Source organism: Rhinolophus hipposideros, assembly GCF_964194185.1.
Source record: "Rhinolophus hipposideros genome assembly, chromosome: 22".
Lineage (NCBI taxonomy): Eukaryota > Metazoa > Chordata > Mammalia > Chiroptera > Rhinolophidae > Rhinolophus > Rhinolophus hipposideros.
The window spans coordinates 18209099-18232797 of NC_138068.1; the positions used below are offsets into that span (position 1 = coordinate 18209099).

The 23699-nt window shown below is 42.5% G+C and overlaps 1 protein-coding gene across 1 annotated transcript in view; it reads right to left on the minus strand.

Moving 5' to 3' along the window:
* The window catches only part of CTNNBL1 (catenin beta like 1), a 144195-nt gene extending 133999 nt beyond the window's left edge, over positions 1 to 10196 (minus strand). Inside the window, exon 1 of the mRNA XM_081034290.1 lies at positions 10066 to 10196. Coding sequence (XP_080890416.1) covers positions 10066 to 10095 — 30 coding nt within the window. The 5' untranslated portion in view covers positions 10096 to 10196. The remainder of the gene's footprint in view (positions 1 to 10065) is intronic.
* Positions 10197 to 23699: the final 13503 nt, after the last annotated feature.

Consider the following 23699-nt stretch of genomic DNA (forward strand, 5'->3'; position numbering starts at 1 on the left):
TGCTCAAGTTTCCCTTATCATTAATATGGGAAGTTATTACCATGTTTCCCTGAAAATACGACCTACCCGGACAATCAGCTCTAATGCGTCTTTTGGAGCAAAAATTAATGTAAGATCCGGTCTTATTTTACTATCATATATAAGACCCGGTCTTATTTTACTATCAAATATAAGACCTGGTCTTATAGACCTTATATTAATTTTTGCTCCAAAAGACGCATTAGAGCTGATTGTCCGGCTAGGTCTTATTTTCGCGGAAACAGGTAGCCATTTCCATGGAAGCATTCATGTGCAAAGCGGCCGGTAAAAGATAACATGACAAACTATAGCTGCAATTCTTTTCTTTTTATCCAAAGCTGCAAAGAAAATAACAACCCGACATGACACACCACCAGAGGACTGATGTATGGTTAATGTTTGCGCCTATTAACTCTTTCACTGCGCTAATTGATTTCAAGTTTTTTTCCAAAATGTGTCAAAAATCCACAAAAAATAAAAAGTCGATCTTTTGACTATTTTATGCATTCAATAACATTTTGAGCTGCCCTGTACATAAATGACATTATTTTTATTTTAAACCTTTGTTATATGGTAACAAATTTATCATTGTATTGAATTTTAGCAAAAAATACTCAAAACCTACTAAGTAGCATCAATCAAAGCATAGATAAATTAGAATCTAATAGCACTGATGACATAAAAAATTTATTACAAAATGTTATACAATATGGCATACAAAACATCTTTGTTCTTGATGGTGCAAGCCATAGGCAAACACATCCGAATATCACAGCAAAAGAGTTCTAAAGATCCTAAAAGTAATTTTAAATGCAGTTGCTCTTCACTGGAAAGAGGGGAGTCAAATAAAAAATATAATCAATCCTCAATGTTATGTTACTAACAGAATGAGCGCATGAATAACGCCAAACAAACTACTCAAAAAACAATCACACCGGCCTTCGGAATACGGTCAGACACTTTCAGAGAGAAGCACCATAATATCTCCGTTTGGGTTCAAATCTTCCTCAGTTCAGTCAACGACTGTGGACACTGCTGGGCAGCTGAAGGGAAGTCTGTGGAGCCAAAGCGGATAATGTGCTTGCAGGCACCTGATCACCTAAAAGGAGCTAAGAGCTGAAAATGCACCGCAGTGGTCTCACTAAATCTTCCGCTGAATTTGGGATGAAGATAATCCAGTTTCTATTTACCAACCCACAGTGGAGCTGGGGTCCTAAAGTTTAGGCTGACACTTTCAGATCAGTCACTCCTGGAATTCCATGGACAAGAAAATGGTTTTGAACAATTCAGCTGAAATGCGAGAATCAAATGGCTGACCGTGGAGAAGGTACGAGAATTCCTGCTATCCCGTCTCCGAACTCCAGTTTCTCTACGGCTACAAAAGACTCAGACAGAAACCAACCACTTCATTCACAAAGTTTAGGGGAAAGAAAAAAAAAAAAAAAGGAATATCTTGTAAATGAGATTCCTGGCACTAGAAAAGAGGAAAACTGAGATATCCTAGTGATATTAACGAGACCTGGGGAAAAGAATTCCGGTGTGGGTAACGTAGTCCTTGCCGTGAATGACTGCTAACTGGTGGAACAGGGTGTGCTTCCGGCTACTGACTACAGCCCGGTACATACTGCGGCATGTGTGGGTGACAAACTCTTCTCATTTCCTTTTAGAGCATTCTAAATCTTAATCTCCAAGGGACCAATGACCTTGGGAATACTAAAGCAGCTTTGTAGAATGCAAGAAAAACATTCTTTTTTTTCTTTTGCTATAGCATGTGCATTGCTTGCAATTCCATCAATAATAGAAAGTAACAGCTAACATTTACTGGGTACTTACTATGTGCCAGGCACTGCACTACTGAGCACTGCCCACACTGTCTCATTTAGTCCTATATTAAAAAAGAAGATGGTAAAGCAGAGATTGTTTTTAAAAGATGGTGAGGCAGAGATAAACACTATTATATAATCTCCATTTTAAAGATGAAGACCTGAGGCTTAAAGAGCTTAATTAACCGAACCAAGGTCACAGGCACAGCAACCAGCAGAGGCAGGATTCAAACACAGACAGTCTGACCAGAGTCCGTGTTCATACGCTACACTGAACAGTAGAAGAAGCCTAATGGGCCCACTCAGGTCGTGTGCTTTCAATGGTTTTTCCCAACAGTGCTGACAAGCTATTTTGAATCATCCACATTCTTCAATGTAGTCATTTTTATAGATGAAAACTTCTCTATTGGGGTAAGCCTTATAAATTCAACCCCCCAATTTAAACAATGACGACCTAGTGAGAGTGCACAAAGGTAAGGCTGCCTTCCTCAGGTTCCCCTCCAAAATTAGGCATCTCAATAAGACCCACCTCCAGGGAAGCTGAAATAGGTAGGACTGAATCCTGATCAGAGAGGAGTGTTCTGTGGGCCTATGGAGGAAGTCAACCCCCATTCCAATGAGAGATCCATGAAAATAAAAAGACCAACTAGAAAGCTACTAATTTGACCAGGTGCCACGCATCTAAACTAAGATGATGGCAATTGAGATAGAAAGGCGGGGAGAGAGGGAAGACTCCTGAAGAAGCAACAAGTCCTCTGCAAAGCCCTCCCAAGCTGACAGTGGCGGAGCTGCACCTGCCTCTGTGCCAGCACCTCCTGTTCATGCCTCTGTAAACAGCAGTGGCACTTCGACTGGATGATCCGTTTTCAAATCTGGTGGATGCCCCCATTAGACTGTAAGCTCCACGATCAAGAACTGGGACTTCATCATTTTCAGCTCCTAACACCTGCTTGACTCCTGAGGGAGAGGAACTTGCTCACGAGTTTGTAGGATCCATGAGGAAAAGAAGCTCGTCTTTCTCATGGAGCCCTTTCATCTTTGAGAAGTAGCTCCAAGGCTTCCTTCAAGTCTGCTGAACAGTGACACCCCTGATTAAAAGGTAAAATCGGGGTAGGTGGCGGGGCAAGTGGAGAGATGCAGAGAATTATGTGATACCAGAACATCTGGCCAGAATGTGCGGTAGACACACGAAACTCAAATCAGGGCTAGTGACCTAAGAGTTGCCTACACAAAAGTGCTGGAAGACAGAAGAATAGATGAGCTCTAAGATGATGAGGAACAGAGTTACGAAATCAAATTTTAGTGAAGAATCAAGAATGATGAGGCTCCAGAACATCTTTGGCAAAGAGGGTATTATTGGCAACCTTCAAGAATGTAGGTGGTAGACATTCCACAAAATAACTGACCAGTACTCTTCAAAATGTCACGATCATAAAAGACACAGAAAATGACAATTAAATATAATACGGAATCCTGGACAGGATCCTGGAACAGAAAAAGGACATTAGGGGGAAAACGGGTGACATTTGAATTAAGCTTGTAGTTTAGTTACTAGTATATAAATGTTAATTTCCTGGTTTTGATCGTTTTACTGTAGTTCTAAAAGATGTTAACTTTCGGGGATGCTGGGTGGGAGTAAAATCAGTTCGAAATAAAAAGTGTAAAAAAGAATACAGGTTTTATAGCGAGAGTATCGAGCAAGGGTATCGAGTATAAGAGGAGGACAATTCAGAAGTTCAAGATTTGAATCAAACTTGCTTGAAGTCTAACATGAAAGCAGAGATACAAGCCAGCAAGCAAACAAGATGTTAGAACAAAAGCTTTCCTAAAGGGGGAAATAAACAGAGCATAGTTGACGGCATGTACGAGCTCATTCACTCAATCATTAGATAATCACTTATTAGACATCATCAGTCATGGGGGAGACAGTGCTAGGTGCTGGTCTCTGCTTCTCTGTTCACCGTCTAGTGTGCAAGGAGGCACATAAAGACGTGTTTTATGAGTTTCTAAAGAATGCACCAGGGGAGAGGAGAGAGGATAAGAAGTTTGCAAAGGGAGGAAATGAACTTAAGAAAAAAATCATTCGGGGGATGAAACAGAAAACGCCCTGAAATGGGAATAGCATGTGAGAATAGCTCTTTATCTGTTATTTATAGTCTCACTACTAACAAAAAGTAACTTCCAAAAGCACTAGTTTAAACTGTCATGCAAAAAGAGCCTATTTCATGATGCTATAAAATGATATCACAATTAGGATAATAGTCTCAGGGTTATAGGCCAAATGGGTCCACCACAGAACGAAAAATATATCTGAGCACAGTGTTCAGGCTGCCAATAGTTTCTTACACACACACCACCAACAAATAACACAACAGATAAGCTCAACTACAATACCACCGTAACAGAAAGAGGCAGATAATAAGAATTTCAAATGATCAACACACACAAGGAGAAAAAAATGACTATTAAAGCAAACTTGAACTTACAGTTTATCTACCGACTAGATTAATGGGAAACTGAAATTATGACAACCAGTAGTATGGAGATTGCAGTAAAACCAGGACACAACACTGCTCTTAGCACTGCAAACTGATAAAGGATTATTCCATACGAGCATAAAAGACAAAAGACTATGTATTGCTTAACATAACCACAGCTGAAGAGACCCCATCATCTCCTGCCACTCCCCTCCATTTACTCCATGCTTTGAACAGTTCACTCCCATGCTTTTGCTCTCACTAATCTAGTCAAGAATGACTCTCCTCGGCCTCCTTCATTACCCACAGAATTCCTATTCATTCATCAAGGCTGAGATTCCAATGTCATCTCCCTTTTCTTCAAGGACCAAACCAAAGCCATCCCCTCTCCCGGCATATCTCATCATTCCTTTCATTGTGCTGCCATAACACTTTATTCACGCAGTTGTTGAAATGTCTGTCCTGCTCCTTCAATTATGAATTCTTTACGGTCCAGATAATGTCTTAATGTAATTTTAGTACATGAAATACTTAGCACAGGAAATGGTACATGGTAATTACTAAGGACAGATGAGAAGGAAAAACAGTGCCACACAAATAGAGAAATTCACTGCAATATTATCTCCAAGAACAAAAACCTGAAAACCACCGACATACTCAATTATAGAGGAACAATGTAGGGGAAAATGGTCAGTCTATCACTTGAGCAAAAACATGCAAACATTAAAAATAACATGAAGACTATGTAGAAACACAGAAAATATTTCTGGCAATGTTAAATTGAAACTATAGAACACAAAACACAATAGATAGAGCCATGCAAAATACATAGGACTATAGGAAAATAAAAATATTTATTGGATTAGGGTGGAAGGTTTCCTTTTCTCCAATACTTTCTTTTAATATTGTTCTTGCCAGTTTATTATCATGAAACTTGTTTTATTACAAAAAAGGAAATAATTAAGGGGAAAGGAGCAAGATTATAGATTGCTATAAGCACCTGCAATCCAAGGAAATGATAGGTGTCAGAAGGAGTGGGTGTCTGCAATATTGCCCAAACCAAGGGTCCCTGGCCCCAATCTGCCTCAAAGAGAACACTTCTCATGTCACAAAGCAAATTATTCCCACTGAGTCAAGCTGCACTACATGTGAATTCTTTATTGCAAAAGTTCAGATGTAAGAACTTTTCCCAGACATCTGTGGAATTAGAATTAATGAGAATGCCCCGGAGTTCACATACATATCTATGCAGTAGAAACTTCTCAGCCCAGAAACTGCTGGGCACACTTCTTGATGAGATGTCTAAGCCTGAAGGCATCAAAAAAGTACATTTCCATATTGGGAACATAACTGGCTTCCTCTTTAAAACTTTTTCCAACACCTCCTGTCCACATTGTAATTCTGACTTCTCAAATGAAGAGTTAGCACATGTCGAGGATATAAGGCGTATACAGAGGCCCTTGCTACCTAAGCTCTGCTACGAAACGAACCAGTCTCAGCAGAAAATTGGACTCTTCCCACCAAGTGGCCCCAAAATGCAATTTAGTGAGAACCAAAACAAAAGAGGTTACTTTTAATAAACATTTTTTTGACATTACATATTTTCTTTGCTTACCTTAGCCTCTGAATTGTAGGAAAGGGAAAGAACCCGAAGTTATCTAGCCCAATCCTCTCATTTTATAAGTGATAAAAAAAAAAAAAAAAAAAAAGATGTGGAAAGTGACTGGTCCTGACTTACTCAGATAAATGATAAAGGTAGGATTAAAACTCAAATCTTTCAGATTTTCAGCCCCAGCTCATTCTACTACCTCAAGCTTTTTTATCCTTGAAATCTCTGGAGTTTTTGGCCTAAATAATTAGTATCACAGAACTTTAAAGCTAGAAGGGATCTCAAAGAGACTTACTTAATCCCCTCATTAGGCATATGAAGAAACTGAGGCCCAGAAAGATTAAGTGATTTGCTCTCAATATCTTAGATGGCAGGGAAAAAGTATAAAATACGTCATGAGAAGGGAGAATGTCTCAGCTGGAGAAAATTTTAAAAGAAATGTAGATCATTCTAGATCAGGAGATCAAAAGTGTGGTCCCTGGACCAACAGCTTCTTATCACCTGGGATCCTGTTAGAAATGCAAAGTCTAAGGTCCCGTGGGAGACTTACTGAATCAAACTATGGGGTTGGGGACATTCAAATCAGACAACTTTGTTCCCGCATGTCCTTGAGAAATGAACATCAGTGGTCATATTGGTAACATAATCAATAGCACTTGAAATTTACGCATTCTTCTGTATGTGAACCACACTTCAATATTTAAAGTTTTTAAAAATCTGAAAACAAAATGGAAAACTAGGTTTGGGTACTCATTGGGTTCCAGTTCCACTTCCACTCCTTAGTGGCTCCTTGACCTTGGTCCAGTAACTTGACCTCTCTAGCTTGAGTATCCTTTTTTATAAAAAAAAAAAAAAAAAAAAAATGCCCCCTACCTCAAAGGGCATGTTGAGAATTAAATGGAAGAACTTATCTGAAAGCACTTTAGCTCAGCTTCTGGCACAGAGCAGGCAAGCAGGACACACAGTGGTTAGGAGCCCTAGCAAGGAGATAGGTACTTTTTTGTATCTCATCTATGCACCAGGGATTAAAAACAGCACCTTCCTGGTTATAATGATTTAGAGAGATGATGCAGATAAGTGATGCATCTTTCGTATCTATAAAATGCTACTGTTTTCAAAGAGCTTTTGAATCCATTAATTCAGATGATCCTCAAGACTTCCACAAAAGGATAGGTGCATTTGATTGATTCCAGACTAGATTCCAGACTGTACTATCTTTTAGGAACAGGAGGAGTGGACCCTGATCTTTCAGAAATGAAAATGCATGAATAGTGCGTGTGGGGAACGAACAGAGCGAGAAATAGGAGATCAGAATTCTGGTTTCAACTCTGCCACTACCTGAGCCCACAACCTCAGGGAAGGCCCTTTACCAAAATGGAGTTCATTGTCATTTGCAAACAAGTGGGTTGAATGAGGTTATCTATCACATCTCTCCAAATAAAATCAAACTCCTTATCATGGCCCACAGGAAGGCCTACACAGTCAGTCATCTGCCTGCATCTCCAACGTCATCCCCGCCATCTCCTGCTCACTCAGCATGTGCCAGTTACACTGAAGCTCTTTCTGATCCCCTCAGGGCTGCACCAGTCTCTACCTCACAGCCTATATATGTGTTATCCCCTCTGCCTTGCTCATTCTGCCTTTTCCACATGATTGGCTCCTTCTCCACTTTTAGTCCTTTAATGTCCAGTCCTCAGAATCCTACCCAGATAGTATTCCCTAAACAGGTCCTGTCTCCTACTCCCAGAGGTTATTTTCTTTAGCAGCACTGTCCAATGAAAATATATGGAAAGCCACAAACAAGCCAGATACATAACTACATTTTCTAATAGCCACATTAAAAGTTTTCAAGAAGGTGACATTAATTTTAATAATATTTTCTTTAAGCCAATATATCCTAAGCATTATCATTTCAACACATAATCAATATGAAATATATGTATATTCATTTTTTTCACACTAAATCTTGGAAATCCAGTGTGTATTTTACACATATAGCAGATCTCAATTCAAACTAACCACATTTCAAGTGTTGACAATCACATGTACCCAATGGCTACCACGCTGAACACTGTTCTACAATATTACCTGCGTACTCTTCAAAGCACTTATCACAATCTGAATTCTTGTTTCCTCACTTATTATCCTGTTACTTCCCAACAGACTATAAGCTCCACAAAAGCAAGAACCTTGTCTGCTTTGTTCAATGTTGTATACTCAGTGGACACAGTGCCTTGCATAGTGAGGGGTTCAATAATATTTGTTGAGCAAATAAATGAACCTCTTCTAGCTTTAATATTCTACGAGTCAATGGCTACCATTAACTCCCAAGCAGACAAATCACTCATTCAGCAACTCTCCTATTTCCTTTCTTCTTTCACATTCAATTACCATCTTAAAAAGAGAAATCTCTTCGCTATCTCTCTCCACATTGCTTCCCGTGTTTTTCAGAAAATAAGACCTAGCCGGACCGTCAGCTCTAATGCATCTTTTGGAGCAAAAATTAATATAAGACCCAGTCTTCTTTTAATATAAGACCAGGTATAATATAGTACTGGGTATAATATAATATAATATAATATAATATAATATAATATAATATAATATATAATACCAGGTCTTATATTAATTTTTGCTCCAAAAGACGCATTAGAGCTGATGGTCCAGCTAGGTCTTATTTCGGAGAGACACGGTACAAGTTCTGTCTAGTCTCCAAGGTCAGTTCTTTGTATAGTGGCTGAGGTAGTGGCACAAATATAACTGCTAACATTACTAAACGTTTACTCTTTGATAAGCATTAGTCTAAGCTTCACAACAGACCTACGTGGTAAGTACCAACATTGGCTCCATTTACAGATGAGGAAACCAAGGCATAGACACGTTAAGAGTCTTTTGTTCAAGGTTATAGCAGCCAGTTATTATTATAGCAAAACAAAGATTCCAAGCAACACGGGGCTCCGGACTCATGACTCCTAATTACCTATTCTCCATACTGCAGAGCTGTCCAATACAATATGAGGCCAGCTACACAGCAATTGTAGTAGCCACATTAAAGCGGTTAATAGTTACATAGTAAATAGAGACAGGTAAAATTTATTTTAAATATATTTTATTTCACCCATTATCCACAATCATCATTTAATCCATGTGGTCAATAACCAATGTTATTGATATAATTAATATGATCACGTGGTCGATATAAAATTTTTACTTTTTTCATACTGAGTCTTCAAATCCAGTGTGATTTTACAGTTCCAGTGCTTCTCAATTCAGACTAGTCCCATTTCAAGTGTTCAGAAGCCATATGTGCTGAGTGGTTACTAATATTGGAAAGAACAGCTCTAGTGTCACTCACAAGAAGCCTCTTTAGGAAATCAAAAGAGGGAGGAAAATTGTTGAGCTGGGAGCTAGCTCTTAATCCCCGCTCTTACTTGTTGAGTGACTTTGGACACATCCCTTCTGCCCTCTGGGCCACCGTTTCCGCCTAAGTACCCCGAGCAAGGGGGACAAGATTCCTAGGGACCCATCCCAGGCTAGACCTCCGAACATCTCCCACCATCTGCAGTTGCCATGGTGACAGCTTTCCACGCTTTAAAATCAGCTTTCACACCCACCAGTTGACAGAGTCCTCAAACAATCCTACCAGATGGTTATTACTGTCTCCGTTTGAGATGCACAAAACCTGAGGCTCAAACAGGGCTAAACGACTTGTCCGACAGCCACGTTCGCCTGTCGGTGGAGAAGCTGGGGCTCCAATGCAAGACAGACCAACGCTGTCCGACCTTCACCACCACAAACGCAACGACTGGAGGAGAGCTGAAGGCGGGGGGTGTGAAGCTAGTCTGGGGCCTTCGAAGAGATGAAGCGACCAGGCCCCGGGGCAGGGTGACAAGGGGCCCGGACTGGAGTTGAGAAGAAGGGGCTCGAGTTGTGAGAAGGAATGGACGGAAAGAGACCAGGAGGGTCTCGAGAGGGAATGAAGTGAAATGAGAGGCTCGGATCTCAGTGGCATGAGAAGCCAGGGGACCCGGGCCCTGGACTGAGATGAGAGGAGGTGAGATGAAGGGATTCTGGCACTGCGACCTGCCACCCCTGCCCGAGGGAGAGTACGGTCCCCCAGCCCTCTCGTCCCTCCTACCTGGTAGCTCAGAAGTTCGCCCACATCCATGGTTCCAGGCCCAGCCAACCACTGGTTCCCTCCACTCACGTCCAAACCGTGGCCCTCTTAGCAGCGGCTCCAGCCACACTGCCGAAAAGCGCCGGGAGCGGGGCCGCAGAGCCAATGAGGGAAAAGTGCGCGCACCACGTGAGCCAGCCACACTGCGGTTAAAGACAGCGCTACCGTAAAGCGCGCTGCATTTGCGACAGTGCTGCTTCCGCCCTGAGCCTGAAGGGGCGGGGAAAGAGGGCGGAGACTTGCAGGAGGGCGGTGCCTTGAGAGAAAAGACCCAAGGAACCAAGATTTATCCAGCGCGCCCCAGATGCAGGGCGGAGTACGGAGTGTTTCACACGTGCTCTCACTTTTTTTCCAATGACTTAGACAGTTTTATCCTTATTTTATCCTCATTTCACAGATAAGCAAACTGAGGCATAGAACTGCACTGTCCAGTACTATACCCACTAACGTCAAGTGGCTGGCTTCTGAGGGCTTGAAATAGGGCTAGCCTGAATTGAAATGTGCCGTAAGTGTAAAAAAAATATACAGTGGATTTTAAGACTTCTATTGATTACGTGTTGAAATATTTTGGATCTACTGGGTCAAATAAAATATAGTTTCGCAAATTTCTTTTTCCTTTTTAAATGTGGTTAGTAGAAAATGTAAATTATATGGGTGGCTCTCTTCTGTGGGACAGTTGTGGCTCAGAAAGGGTATGGTCCAAGGTCACACCACTATTACTGGCTGAAAAACTGTTGGTGATCACATTTCCCTCTTTGGGCTTCTGTTTATTCACCTATGCAAGACCCGGTGGGAACTGGATGATCCAGAAAGAGGTTTTCTGTGGGAGAAAGTGGCCCATCATTGAAGCAAATCACTCGGGATTTAAATAAGGGTCTACCTTCAAAGGGTGTTAAGCCTCTCCCCCAGTCCCCTTGGCCATTAGCCCTTTGCCCTTCATGTTCATATTTGTCTTAGTCCCTTCAGGCTGCTGTGAAAAAAATGTCACACCCTGGGTGGCTTATAAACAACACAATTTATGTCTCATGGTTCTGGAGGCTGGGAAGCCCAAGATCAGGGCGGTGAGGGACTACTTTGTGGCTCATGGACGGTGCCTTCTCACTGTGTCCACACGTGGCACAGGAGGTGAGGGAGCTTTTTCCAGCCTCTTTTATAAAAGCATTAATCCCATTCATGAAGGCTCCACTTTTATGACCTAGTCATTTCCCAAAAGCCCCACTTCCTAACACTGTCAGCTTGGGAGTTAGGATTTCAACTTACAAATTTGGAGAGGACACAAATATTCCGACCCTAGCCACATTTATAACCATCTTCCCCACCCCATCTTTACTATCTCCAGTTATACAGGAATTATTTTTATTCTTCAAAGTGCTAGATCCTCTCCTTTTCTGTCGGGCTACACCTCATCCAATTCTTTCTCATCCTTCACGTCTCACATGTCACTTTCTTAGAGTAACTCAACTCACCTTTAGTCCAAGTAGGCACCCTCTTCTCATTATTCTCTTTCCTAGCATCTCCTGTACTGCACATATATTTGCTTTTGTAATTTTGTACTTAGTGGTTGATTACTTGTTTATCGACAGCCTCATTTGTTGGGACCCAGGCTCTGTGAGAGTAGGAATTACAGATATGGTGTTCACCATTAAATCCTGCTACAAGAAGCCTAGCACAGTGCCTGACACGGGGAAGTTTCACAACGAGCCTTATGGGTCATAGTAAGAAGACCAAATTTAATGCTAGGAGCATTGGGAAGATATTGAAAGGTTTTAAGCAGAGGAGTTTTGTGATTTTTTTTGTTTGTGTTTTAAGAATCACCTATGCAATCTGCTTGGAACTGAGTTATTTCAGTGTCTTTTCCCGTCCTCCTTAGCTGTAAGTAGGGACTGTGCCTTGTTTTGGGAGGCGGGATAGAGTCATGGTGGGGGTATGCCCTTTGGAACTGACCCTTTTAGAATTATGTCCTAGTTCTTGGTATGCTGGAGCCGACTTGTATAGACAGATGTGCAAGAAGCTATGGTTACATTTTCAGGGAATTTGCAAGCAGATTGACATCAGCTTGGTTTCTTGAAATCAGCCGTAACGGGAGTGTTTAGATCATGGAAATCAACAAATGCTTCAAATCAGGGATATTGGTTTTTCAGAGAGTTGGTTATTAAACATTTACCAACACACCACTGATTCTGCCTCTAGTCAAAGTTCTACCACATCCACCTGTGTGCCCTTGGTCAAGTGACTTTCTCTCTAAATTGCAATGCCCTCATCTGTAAGGTGAGTCATTCATTCACTCAACAAGTATTTACCGAGGGCCTACTCAATACCAGACATAATTCTAGGCTCTGAGGATATAAAAGTTTATAAGAGAAAATTCCTGCCCTCTTGGAACTGACATTCTAGCTTGGAAGGAAACCTAAGGAGGAAGAAGATATCATTATGATCCTTATTTTACAGGAGTGAAAACAGAGGCACGTGACTTCACCTCTATATTCCTGATTGACTCACCTGTAAAGTAGAGATTCAACAGAATTTACCTCATAAGATTAGGGGGAATTTACATGAAATGCTGTATGCAAAGCCCTTAGCACAGTGCCTAGAACAGAAAAATGCTCAATTGATGTTTGATGTTCGTATTATGAGGAGTTGAGCAGGACTCGGGGGAATGTTGGGGAAAAGGAAACCATTCCTTATACGCTTTCCTTTGCAGGCATTCAAATCTTGTCTGTGTGTGTTTAGAGACCAAGCCTGAAAACACAGAATTATAAGGCAAACCCCTGTGAGAACCAGGTTCAGTGAGCACCCTGGAATGGGGATAATGTGCCCTGACATGGAAGGTTTTCCAGAGGAGGGGCCATTTGGACAGGGTTTAAAAGATGAGGAGTGTTGCCCACAGAACATGGTGGGAGACTGGTGACGCAGGCAGAGGAAACAGCATGAGAAAAGATATGGTAGTTGGACCATTTCTTGTAGACAGGGCATAGGATGTGTGGCGGGAATGGTGGGAAATAGACAGGAGAGGGTGACTGGGGAAGATTATGGATGGGGTCGCCAGATTTAGCATGTAAAAATATAGGGTACCCAGTTAAATCTGAATTTCACTTAAACAACAACAATCAAAAATTTAGTATAAATATGTTCCATGCAATATTTAATATCGTACTAAAAACCTTTTTGAAATTGAAATTTAACTGGACATGCTATATTTTATCTGGCAATCCCAATTATGGAGGATGTTGAATGCCATGGTAAGATATTTCAATTTTATCTTGATGAGAGAGTCCATTAAAAATTCCTTGGGAACCTCCCTGGGGATGAGACTTGGAGCACGACTCCTTCAGGTCTCAGCTTAATGTCAGCACATCAGAGGAGTCTTCCCTGACTAGGAGATCTAAGACAGTTCCTCCTTCCTTCAAGATTCTCTATCAAAATTCCTGACCATTACCTTCAGAGCACTTGAGATTTGTGTTTCTATATTTATTTGCTTTTTACTCATTTGGGATCTGTTTTCCCTTCCGTATTCTAAGCTCCAAAACAGGTTGCTGTTTTGTTCGCCATAATAACCTCAGAATCTAACATAATACTTAGCACTTAACTGGCCCTCACTAAGTAGTTGTTAATTTAATAAATGAGGCATTCAATCTACTGATTGATTGATTGATTCATTCATTCATTCATTCCTGGCACTAATATTATCAAATACCTTCATATCTCTACCCCAAATCCTAACAATATGCTATTCCAATTTTAAAGATGAGGAAATGGAAGTCCAGAAGAGCTATGTGTATACTAAGTGAAATAAGCCAGACAGAAATACTTTATGATCTCATTTATACGTGGAATCTAAAAATAAAAGACAAAACAAACAAAACGGGTTCATGGATATAGAGAACAGATTGGTGGTTGCCTGAGTGGGGGTGGGGAGTGGGCGAAGTGGTTGAAAGAGGTCAAACAGATACAAATTTTCAGTTATAAAATGAATTAATCATGGGGATGTTATGTCCAGCATGGTGAGTATAGTTAATAACACTGTATTGCATATTTGAAAGTAGCTGAGAGTGGATTTTAAAAGTGCTCATCACAAGAAAAAGATATTTTGTAACTATATATGGTGAACAGATGTTAACTCAACTTATCATGGTGATCATTTTGCAATATCTACAAATATCGAATCATTACATTGTACACCTGAAACTAATATAATATTATGTCAATTATACCCCAAAACAACAACAAAAAACTAACAAGGGAACAACAACAAAAAGCTAGCTCCGTGCTATGCATCCAGCAGTCCAAAAACATGTATTGATGATGCTAATTTCAGAGTGGCATCCACGAGAGAGATGGGAGAAAGGCACCACCCAAGAGACGAACTGCTGTGCTGTAACCATTTTTAAAAAATGTAATATGGAAGAATTATCCCTTCCAGAAAGTTTTTAAATAGCTATGGGCTTTCGGTGCTCTAAGATGTAATCAGAGTTGCTACCTCCATCTTTCATTGCTTTAGTAAATTATTTATTGGAAAAGCCTTAAAGAAAATATTCTCAAAAAAAAAAACTCATAAAGTATATTTATCACCAATATTGAGCTCCTACCCTGCAATTGTGGACTGATTGGAAACATGACAGTGATGAAGAAATCCTGACTCCTCAATTTAGGCATTGAATGAGTGGGGAAGGGTTACAGGAAGAGCAGTAGAAAGAGTGATATGTTTTCTGGGGAGCAGGATACAGTTTTGGGGGTTCAGGAGGAGTCCCTGTTCCCTCTGCCACTCATTCCCAAAATCTAGGTCCCTGGATCCTCTCTAATCTAATATTTTTATAAATAGTTCTGAAAACTGATATGTAGAGAGCTTAGTTACTAGCCCACAGTCAATAGAGTTTGTAACTGGCAATACTCCAATCCAAGCCTGTCTGACTACGCATTTCACAGTAGGGATTTGGGCTCAGTTAAACTTTCAAATAGTACTAACACTTATGACCCAAGCAGGATGATTATTGAGTGCTAAATAATAATTATCTCTCCCAGCAGGCACTGGTCTCAATTAGACACAAGGAAAATTTATGTTTTTAAATACACTGGGAGCCAAGTAAGAACTCAATAGTCATGGATATGCAGTGAAAAGGAATTAGTTCAGGGGTTTTTGGAGGTGTGATAGTAGAATTGGATTGTGTTTTTAAAAAAGTCCTCATCTTTTAACAACACATTGTGAAATTTATGTATGAAATAATATGATGACTGGAATTTGCTTCAAAATAATCCAAGGTCGGGGGAGGTGTGGGTGTGGGTGATAATTGGTGAAGCTGGGTGATGGATACATTGCAGCTCATGTTATTATTCTCCTAGCAACAGGATGACAGCAGCCGTTCCAAGAATGACAACACCAAGAATAAGAGAGATCGTCTTTTCCTGAGGCTTCTTCTTAGGGGGAAGGGAGAAGGAAGAAAGAATGCAAGTAGGGACCAACTGTGTCCATTGCACAAGGAAAGGATTCTGTGGTCAAGTGTGTAGGGCTGCAAAAGTCATGAAAACTGGTTCACAATGACTCACAGTTTCATGAACCTCTAATTCTGAGGGGCTCCCCTCATTAATACCCCACACCAATGATCTTCATGAGTCAAACCTTCCAGAGATGGCTTCATAATAAGGGCTGGAGAGAACCATTTATGCAATCGCTAATCGGGGGTCAGTGAAACGTCTTTGGTGAAAACTTCTGGCTTGGGAAGTAAGCAGGCTCCTTAGCCAGTGAGCTGAAGTGTCTTAGCACTAAGGATGTGTATTAGTTATCAATTGCTGTGTAACAAGTTACCCCATGACGTAGTGGCTTAAAGTAACAATGAACATTTATTATCTCACATCGTTTCCGTGGATCAGGACTTTGGAAGCTGCTTAGCAGGGTAGCTCCAGATCAAGGTCTCTCTTAGATTGTAGTCAAGATGTCAGTCACTTCCAAGATGGCTCATTCCCATGCCTGCAGGTTGATGCTGTCTGGTGGCCAGACACGGCAAAGTGCTGCCATGTAGATCTCTCTATCTACTTACCTGGGTGTTCTCATAACATGGTGGCTGGCTTCCCCCAGAGCAAATGACCCAAGAGAGATCAGGGTAAATGCCACGATGTTTTTTGTGACCTAGTCTCAGAAGTCACTGTCCATCATTTCTGCAATATCCTATAGGTTGCACAGGCCAGACCTAGTCATTGTGGGAGGAGGCTACCAGGGCATGAATGCCAGGAGAGAGATTCTTTGGGTCCATCTTGGAAGTGGAGCCTCCAGTCCCCATCAAGCTTTCAGATGACTGCAACCCCGGCTGACATCTTGACTGCAACTGGTCCTAACTTCCTAATCCACAGAGACAGTGGGATAATAAATGCTTTGGTATTTTAACCTCCTACGTCTTCAGGTAATTTGTTATGCAACAATAAATAGATACACAAAGTCGAAGCTAGGTTAGGTACAGAAGAGTGATAGTCCCATCATTGACAACTACTATGACCTATTGATAAACTAAGCATTTGGCTAATACTCAAACTCCCTGAACTATTCCTGGCAGATATCAATGAAGGCAGAGGATCATAGAGAATCACAACACACATCGGTATGCTAAAAGCTCCAAATAGTCTTGGAGGGGGAAATCTGTCTAACTTTGCATCATCCAATGTTTTCCAAGTTCCTTTTGACCCCAGAAGCCGTTTTTCATGTAATGCCTGTTAGTGTCCGGAGGAAGTAGTGTTATGAGACACACACCTTAGAAAGACTGATCTATGTCAACCTCTTCAGAAGTTTCAGGAAATCCTCTACTCAGTGAAATCTCACATTTTTGCTTAGGAAAAAAATCTATCTGTATCTATGCACATATTTAAAGACCTAAATGTTTCCAAGCCTGACATCCTGAGCATGTAAATGATGTCATAGGGACATTACTTCATATTCTCTGACTCAGGGCTTCCACCAGCGCCCGTGTAATGCCCAGCTCTCATAAACGACTGAGTTCCTTCGGGGTGTGCATATGACCATGTATACACCTGGCTGGTCCTCTCAAGGGATCCTATGCTCTGGCTTCTTCATTGGCACCTGCTGCTCCCAAGTCATTGAAAGGAAGCTTCACCCCTGCCACTGGCACGGCATTGTGCTCTGGCACTGCAGAAGCAGCAAGGACCCCAGAGGTTCCTTCTTGGGTCCTCACAACAGCAGAGCCACACTGTGTCCTGAGGAGCTATGGAGTATAGGCATCTCTCCTCAGTGCTGAGTAGCACTTATCATCTGGACCCCAAAGCAGGTCTGCTTGTACCCGGCATCTCACCACGTCTATCCACAGCATCTCCCTATGAGGTCGGACTTCATCCCTGACTCAGCCCGGGGATGATCAAACCATGAAGAAGGCTCCACTTCCAAGTTAGACCCAGTCAGTCTCCCATCCTGGTATCGGCACCCTGTGTACATCAAACAGTGGGCACTGTCTTATCCTCCCAATTCCCCATCTACCGTCAGGGGGCCACACACAAAACCTCAAAGAGTCTTCCCTCCTCCCCACCCCCATTGCTCCCTTCCCCTCCTCCTCCTCACCCCCATCACCTGGTGGTGAGGGCATCAGTCCATCAGACTCTAAGCCCGATTAGAGATCTGCTGGGCCCCCCTCTCTGAATCTCACATAAAGAGATGAAATTAGTGACAATAGTCACTAATACACTAATATACAGACACTGTATATTATAGTGTCTGAGCAGGGGGCTTTGAATGGCTTGAATTTTCTTCTTTCTGTTTATTTGTATTTTCTCCATTTCTATGCTGAACAAGCATTACAGGAGTAAACAATAAAATAAATCTATAAAATCTATAAATATCTATAGAGGTAATAAAATAAAAATAATTTTTTATCTCCATGCTATTTATTGAAGTTATGTGTAAAGCCACGTAGTCGGCTTTGTACAATTACACCGATGTGTCCGCTGTGGGTACACACGGTCCAACCCCCGCCCCCCCCCACGCCTCTAATCATCCCATTTGTCTCCGTGATAAACAACCCCTGTTGCTATTTTTGGTATAGGTTTTACAGAGCTTGTTACTGTTTATATTTATGTTATATGTTTTTTTATTTATACCACCACCTTCTTCCAGAAAGGATTTAAGGTGACTTACAAAGATACATAAAACACAGCGAGGCAGCATAAATTAAAAGGTGTACGAAAAAGAAAAACATGGAGGAGAGCATAAAAGAGATAGGAATGAAGCTAATTCAAAAACGCTCACACAGAGTCCTGGCGGCTCACTCTGGGGAGAGCACCACCAGTTGGTTGCAAGAAGCTAACTAGCAAATATGAAAACAGAACGCTGTCCTTTAATTAACTGGTTCCGCCTACTGCAACCAGCTCATCTAGTGGTTTTTTCAAACTATGCTCCTTTGCAACACTTCCATGAACTGGGCCCAGCTGTTCTAAAAATCCAGCTGTGGAGGTCTGGTGGTTGTAAGCCAGTTTATGGAGGGAAGAGTTCATAGGTAGACCTCTCTTCATGTGCAGTTATCCCTCAGGGTATTTCCCTCCATTTAAGTACCTGCTTCTGAAACTTTTTTATGGCAGAATCTTATACAAGATGGTATTTGATTTTAGCTCAAAATTGTGCATTTACTCATTTTTACATTAATGTGTCAACATTTCATAGTATTCTGCAAGAAAGACATACATTTTTCAAAATTTCTCCACCAAGAAAGTTGGGGAATACCCGGTTCAGGCTGTCTGTAAGAATTCAATTGAGCAGCCATGTTTGAGAACCAGCAATGTACCAAGCACTGTACAGTAAAGCATATGCCTTCCAGAAACTTACAATATAGTGGAGAGACCCATGCATCTTGATGTATTTTTTTGTCACTCTGTGACTTCTTTTTGAACTAATACAGAGTGAGTCAAAAAAATGTATACACATTTTAAGAAAGAAAAAAACTGTATTAAAATAGTAATAATATATATACAGATAACAAAAGATGAGTATAAGTCATATGTATACATTATTTTTGGCACCCCCGGTATTTCCCTAGGTTTGTATCCTAAAGGCTAGGGAATAAAGACTTAACTGCACTCATTCAACAAATACTTATTGAAGACCTACTAAGTAGAAAGCAGCATCATTTCTATTTTGCCTATATTCTGGAGTCAGAATCCTGGCTCTTGCACATCTAGCTGCGCAACCCTGGGCAAGTCACTTCACCTCTCTGAGACTTTTCCATCATGTATAAAATGTGGGTACAAACAGCGTGTTAATCAAAGTAGTCTGCTATAAAAACAACAAAATGGATGTTTATTTCTTGCGTATAAAATTGTCCAGTGTGGATGTTTGACACATGGCCTTTCCTTCACACGTTATTGACTCAGGCATCTGGGTCCTTTTCACTTTATGGCTTCACCACCATCCCCTATGGCCTTGAAGACTTTTTCTTCCAGTAGATGGCTGGGGAAAGAGAACGTGGAGAATCATGAGAGATGTATATAGAGGCTTAGACTGGAAGCGTTGTAGTTTACTTCCGCCCGCACCCCATTGTCCAGAAAGCAGTACATGGACACTCCTAACTGTAAGAAAAGTCAGGAAATGTAGTCTCTCCATGGGCCCGTGAAGAAGAGAGAGTGAGATTCAGTGAATTATTAACAATCTGCCTCAAACCCTTACCTCACAGTGTTACTGAGGATTTGGTAAGAATGACTATGTCTGGCACAGAGTAGCTACTCATTTAACATTGGTGTAGGAAGGCATGTGCTGTATTTGTGCAGTAATAGCATATGTATTAAGCGTCCAAACCATGTGTCAGGCACTGGGCTTCTGTTTCATCGCTGAGGCTCCAAACAACCATACAAGGCCAGAAGAGTACTAGAGAGTACTTTTTATAGACGGGAAAACTAAGATTCAGAGAAGATAAGCAGCAGCCCAAGGTCACAATGCTAGAAAGAGCTGAGCCAGGATTCAGACCCAAGTTAGGATAACTCAAAAGCCTGTGGTCTTTTCACCAAATCATGGAATTCACAGAATATATGGGTATGGACTACAGGGAGGGAGCTGCCTTGGGCCAGTCTTCATACAAGGTTGCATGCAAAAGGAACACACACAAACAAAACAAAACAAAAAAACACCTTCAAAAGTTTCTGGCAAAACAGCAAAGCATTATTAAATAACAAGCATGAACATTTCCTAACAATCTTCCTCATCTATTTCTAGCCCCTGGTCTAGTCTATATACCACCAAATCTCTCTTCTCTTATCCTTCCCTCTCAAATTTCAGTCTGCTTCTCTCTTGCTTCCTCTCCCTAACTTGTGCCCTTCCGATATGACTCAACTTAGGCTCTTAGGTTTCTTTTGAATTTATCTCTGTACTCAATATCCCAATTGGCACAAGAAAGGATACCAACAAAATCCTCATTCATCAATTCATTCAGTCAACAAAATATTTATCAAGTTCTTGCTATACAGCAAGCAGTGTTCCGGGCTCTGGGATTCAGAGTCTTGTAGGAAACACAGACATTAATCACATAATCACACAAATAAAGGCTAAGAAGAAAAGGAAGACAGTTCACTGAATGGAGAGTGGAGGCACCCGGCCTGGGAGAGGTAGTAGACTGCGTGGAGATATAACGGATGTGTAGGAATTATCTAGGTTATGTGGAAGGACCAGGCAGCAGGATCTCCGTGTGCCACGGTCCTGTGGTGAGAGAAAGCACATCTGAGTAACAGAGAGAAGGCCAGGATGGCTAGGGCCCAGGCAGTGAAGGGGGCAGGTAGCGGAGGTAGGCAGAGGCCAGCCCACTCAATCCTTATAAAGTGGAGAAAAGGATTTGGGTCTTTACCCCAAAGAGCATCAGGGGTCTCTAAGTCAAGAAATGTGTCTGTAAAGATGTGTTATCAGTGCCTCTCACCCATATGTGCTTACATTTCAGTGTATACTATGCAGTTCCAAATGCCAACACCTGTGTTTCTTTACCTGCGGCCCTGTTCTGAACATGCCTTGCCTGCCTGTGGAGCAGGTCAGCGGTTCCAGAAAGTCAACACCCCTTCCCAGCCTCCCTCTCCAGAATAGCCCTCAGCCTGAGAGGGCTTTAGCAGATAAACACCCAGCTCCCTCACTCCTCGGGTGAGATAACTCTGACCTACGCGTTGTTCACTGGTCCCGGTGGTCCCCAGTGGGATCAAGCCCCCGGGGCCCACAGTGCAACCTGCTGTACAACCCCTGGACTGGCTGCCTTCCCTTCCCTGGCTTAGTTCCCCACTCTCCTGCCGATGTTTCTTGGGATTGCTCCCCAAATAAACTCTGTCCATTTGAATCCGTATCTCAGGCTGTTAGGAGATGCTAAATAAGATAGTCTCTCACAAGGATGATGGGTTTGAGGGCCAGGGGAGGATGAGGTAGACCAGTTGTCGAGGCAGGACCATGCTGCGTTGGACTGAGTGGCTTTGGGCTGAGAGAAGTGGAGGTAGAATCAGCGGCACCACGCTGTACAGTGGCTGTGCAGGCAAAGGAGGGCGGTGTGAAGGCAGTCTCCCGGGCTCTGTCCTCCCTCGTAGCGAGGGCTAGGGGAAAGGTCAAGAATACATATGTTAATATTTTTGTGCGTGACACAGAACAGCTTGTAATCACCAGATTTTCTGGAACTCTCTGCTGTCTTCTCGCCCTGCTTTGACTCGTCAGACTCTAGAACAACCTGGCTGCCATCATCCAGGGAAGCCTGTGTTTGCTCCTGCGGGGCAGGATCCAATAACAGTGTTCCTATCCAATAAAGGCGGCTGGTGCACAGGGACAAAATATTGAATTAAAAACAATACCAGAACCGCTGAGCTCGCGCCACCCCTGAACCATGTGTGCGTGCCTTTGCTCCGCAAGCTGGTAACAGGAGCCCCAGGGAAATTCTGTCCAGGAGAGCAAGGAAGAGGGAAGAGGGGGCAGGGGGGAAGCAAACTCTTAGCTACAGTTGGCTGAGTTAGCCCAGCGGAGCAAGAAACCCGGCCCTGAGCTCTTGGCCCTGGCCTTGGTCCTGTCTCCATGACGCTACCTTCAGGGAGGGACTCTGAGATCCTCCGAGATCAGGCGTTCTTGGGTTTGCAGCCTGCCGCCACCATACTAGTTGACTATGACCTTGAGTAAGTCCTTAGATATTCTGAACTTCAATTTTTTGTTGTTTCAAGGCCCAGCCCATGCCAGCACTGTACTTGGTGCTTATTTAATCCTAACAACTATTCTATTACTATCTTACAGATAATGGAGCCAAGGCTCAGAGAGGTTAGGTAACTTGCTCAGGGTCACACAGCCAGGGATAGCCGATTTCAGATAACATTGTGTGAACCTTGCACATGCCCTGTTAACCATTACATGCTAGTCTCCTTCAGATAAGAAATCTCCCATTTTCAAAGCGCTGGGGGATCCCCATGCCACTGGGGAGAAGGTGGTGCTCTCTCTCTCTCTCTCGAGCTTTCTTTAATATAGCATCCAGTCTCACACCTTACTATGTCCTCTCTCTTCTGCACTTGTTCATCCCCAACTCCTGAACTCTTCACTTTCCTCCAACCCTTCACCAGCCCAAAAGTACAAACGCCTCTCCTTGGCCTTTGGCTGGCCACTTCCCACCACCGTCTCATTACCTTCCAGTCACTGCACTTGACATCTCGAGCTTGCTCATCTCTGTAGCCTAAAGTACCTCACCTGCCTCCACGGAGGCTTATCAAGGTATCTCCCCAACCCAAACCGTTGTTTTCAGGAAGAATTCTGATGCCTATTGTTAATCAACCATGTTCCAAAAGCCTGAAGCTCAGATGGGGTCCAGAATGGAGCTCAGGGTTTGGAGCTTTTAAGTATTGGGGCTGTTGAGCCACAGTCATGGACATGAACAGGGTCACCCAAGGAGAGTACGTGGGGTGAGAAGGGCAGAAGCCATGCCAGGGCCTCGGGGACAGGTTCAGACTCCTGGCCAACACTGGAAAAGGAAAGAAGGAGGTGGTTGCACAAATCCATGATCAGGGCTGAGACCCTGGAATGGGGAGGGCAAGCGAGACCCTGGGAAGCATAGGAGCTTGGAAGGGTGTCAGTCGGGATTCTGTCATTGGGACAGAAGTCCACGTTGAAGTAGTCAAATAAAAAAGGAGATTATATTGGCTCCTGGCATCGAAGAAAGATTAACTCCTCCAGGCGTAGGCCGGGCAGTGGTGCCCTTGGGCCTCAGGAAATCAGGCACCATAGACTCAGAGGCTGCTAGAACCCTCTCTCCCTCATTTGCTTCTGCTTTCCTCATCCTCTCACATTCCATTCTCACTCCATTCACATTAGTGGGAAGTATGACTACCTATACCGTCCAGATTTAAATCCTACAACTTGTCCCTTGGAAAGTGACTGGCTCTGCCCCTAGGTTTAAAAATCCGATGGAAGGTTTCTGATTGGTTTAGCTTTGGTTGGATGGATGTCCACCTCTGGCCCAATGAACTGTGGCCAGAGGGGTGAAGCCAAGTGAAAACATGCCTATTCCTTTGGGGCCCATAAGATACAGGAAGGAGGCATGGTTCCCTGAAGGGGGCTCAGTGGGAGGCGGGGTAAGGGTGTGGGTGTGGCAGGATAGACATAGGCCCAATACAACAACAGA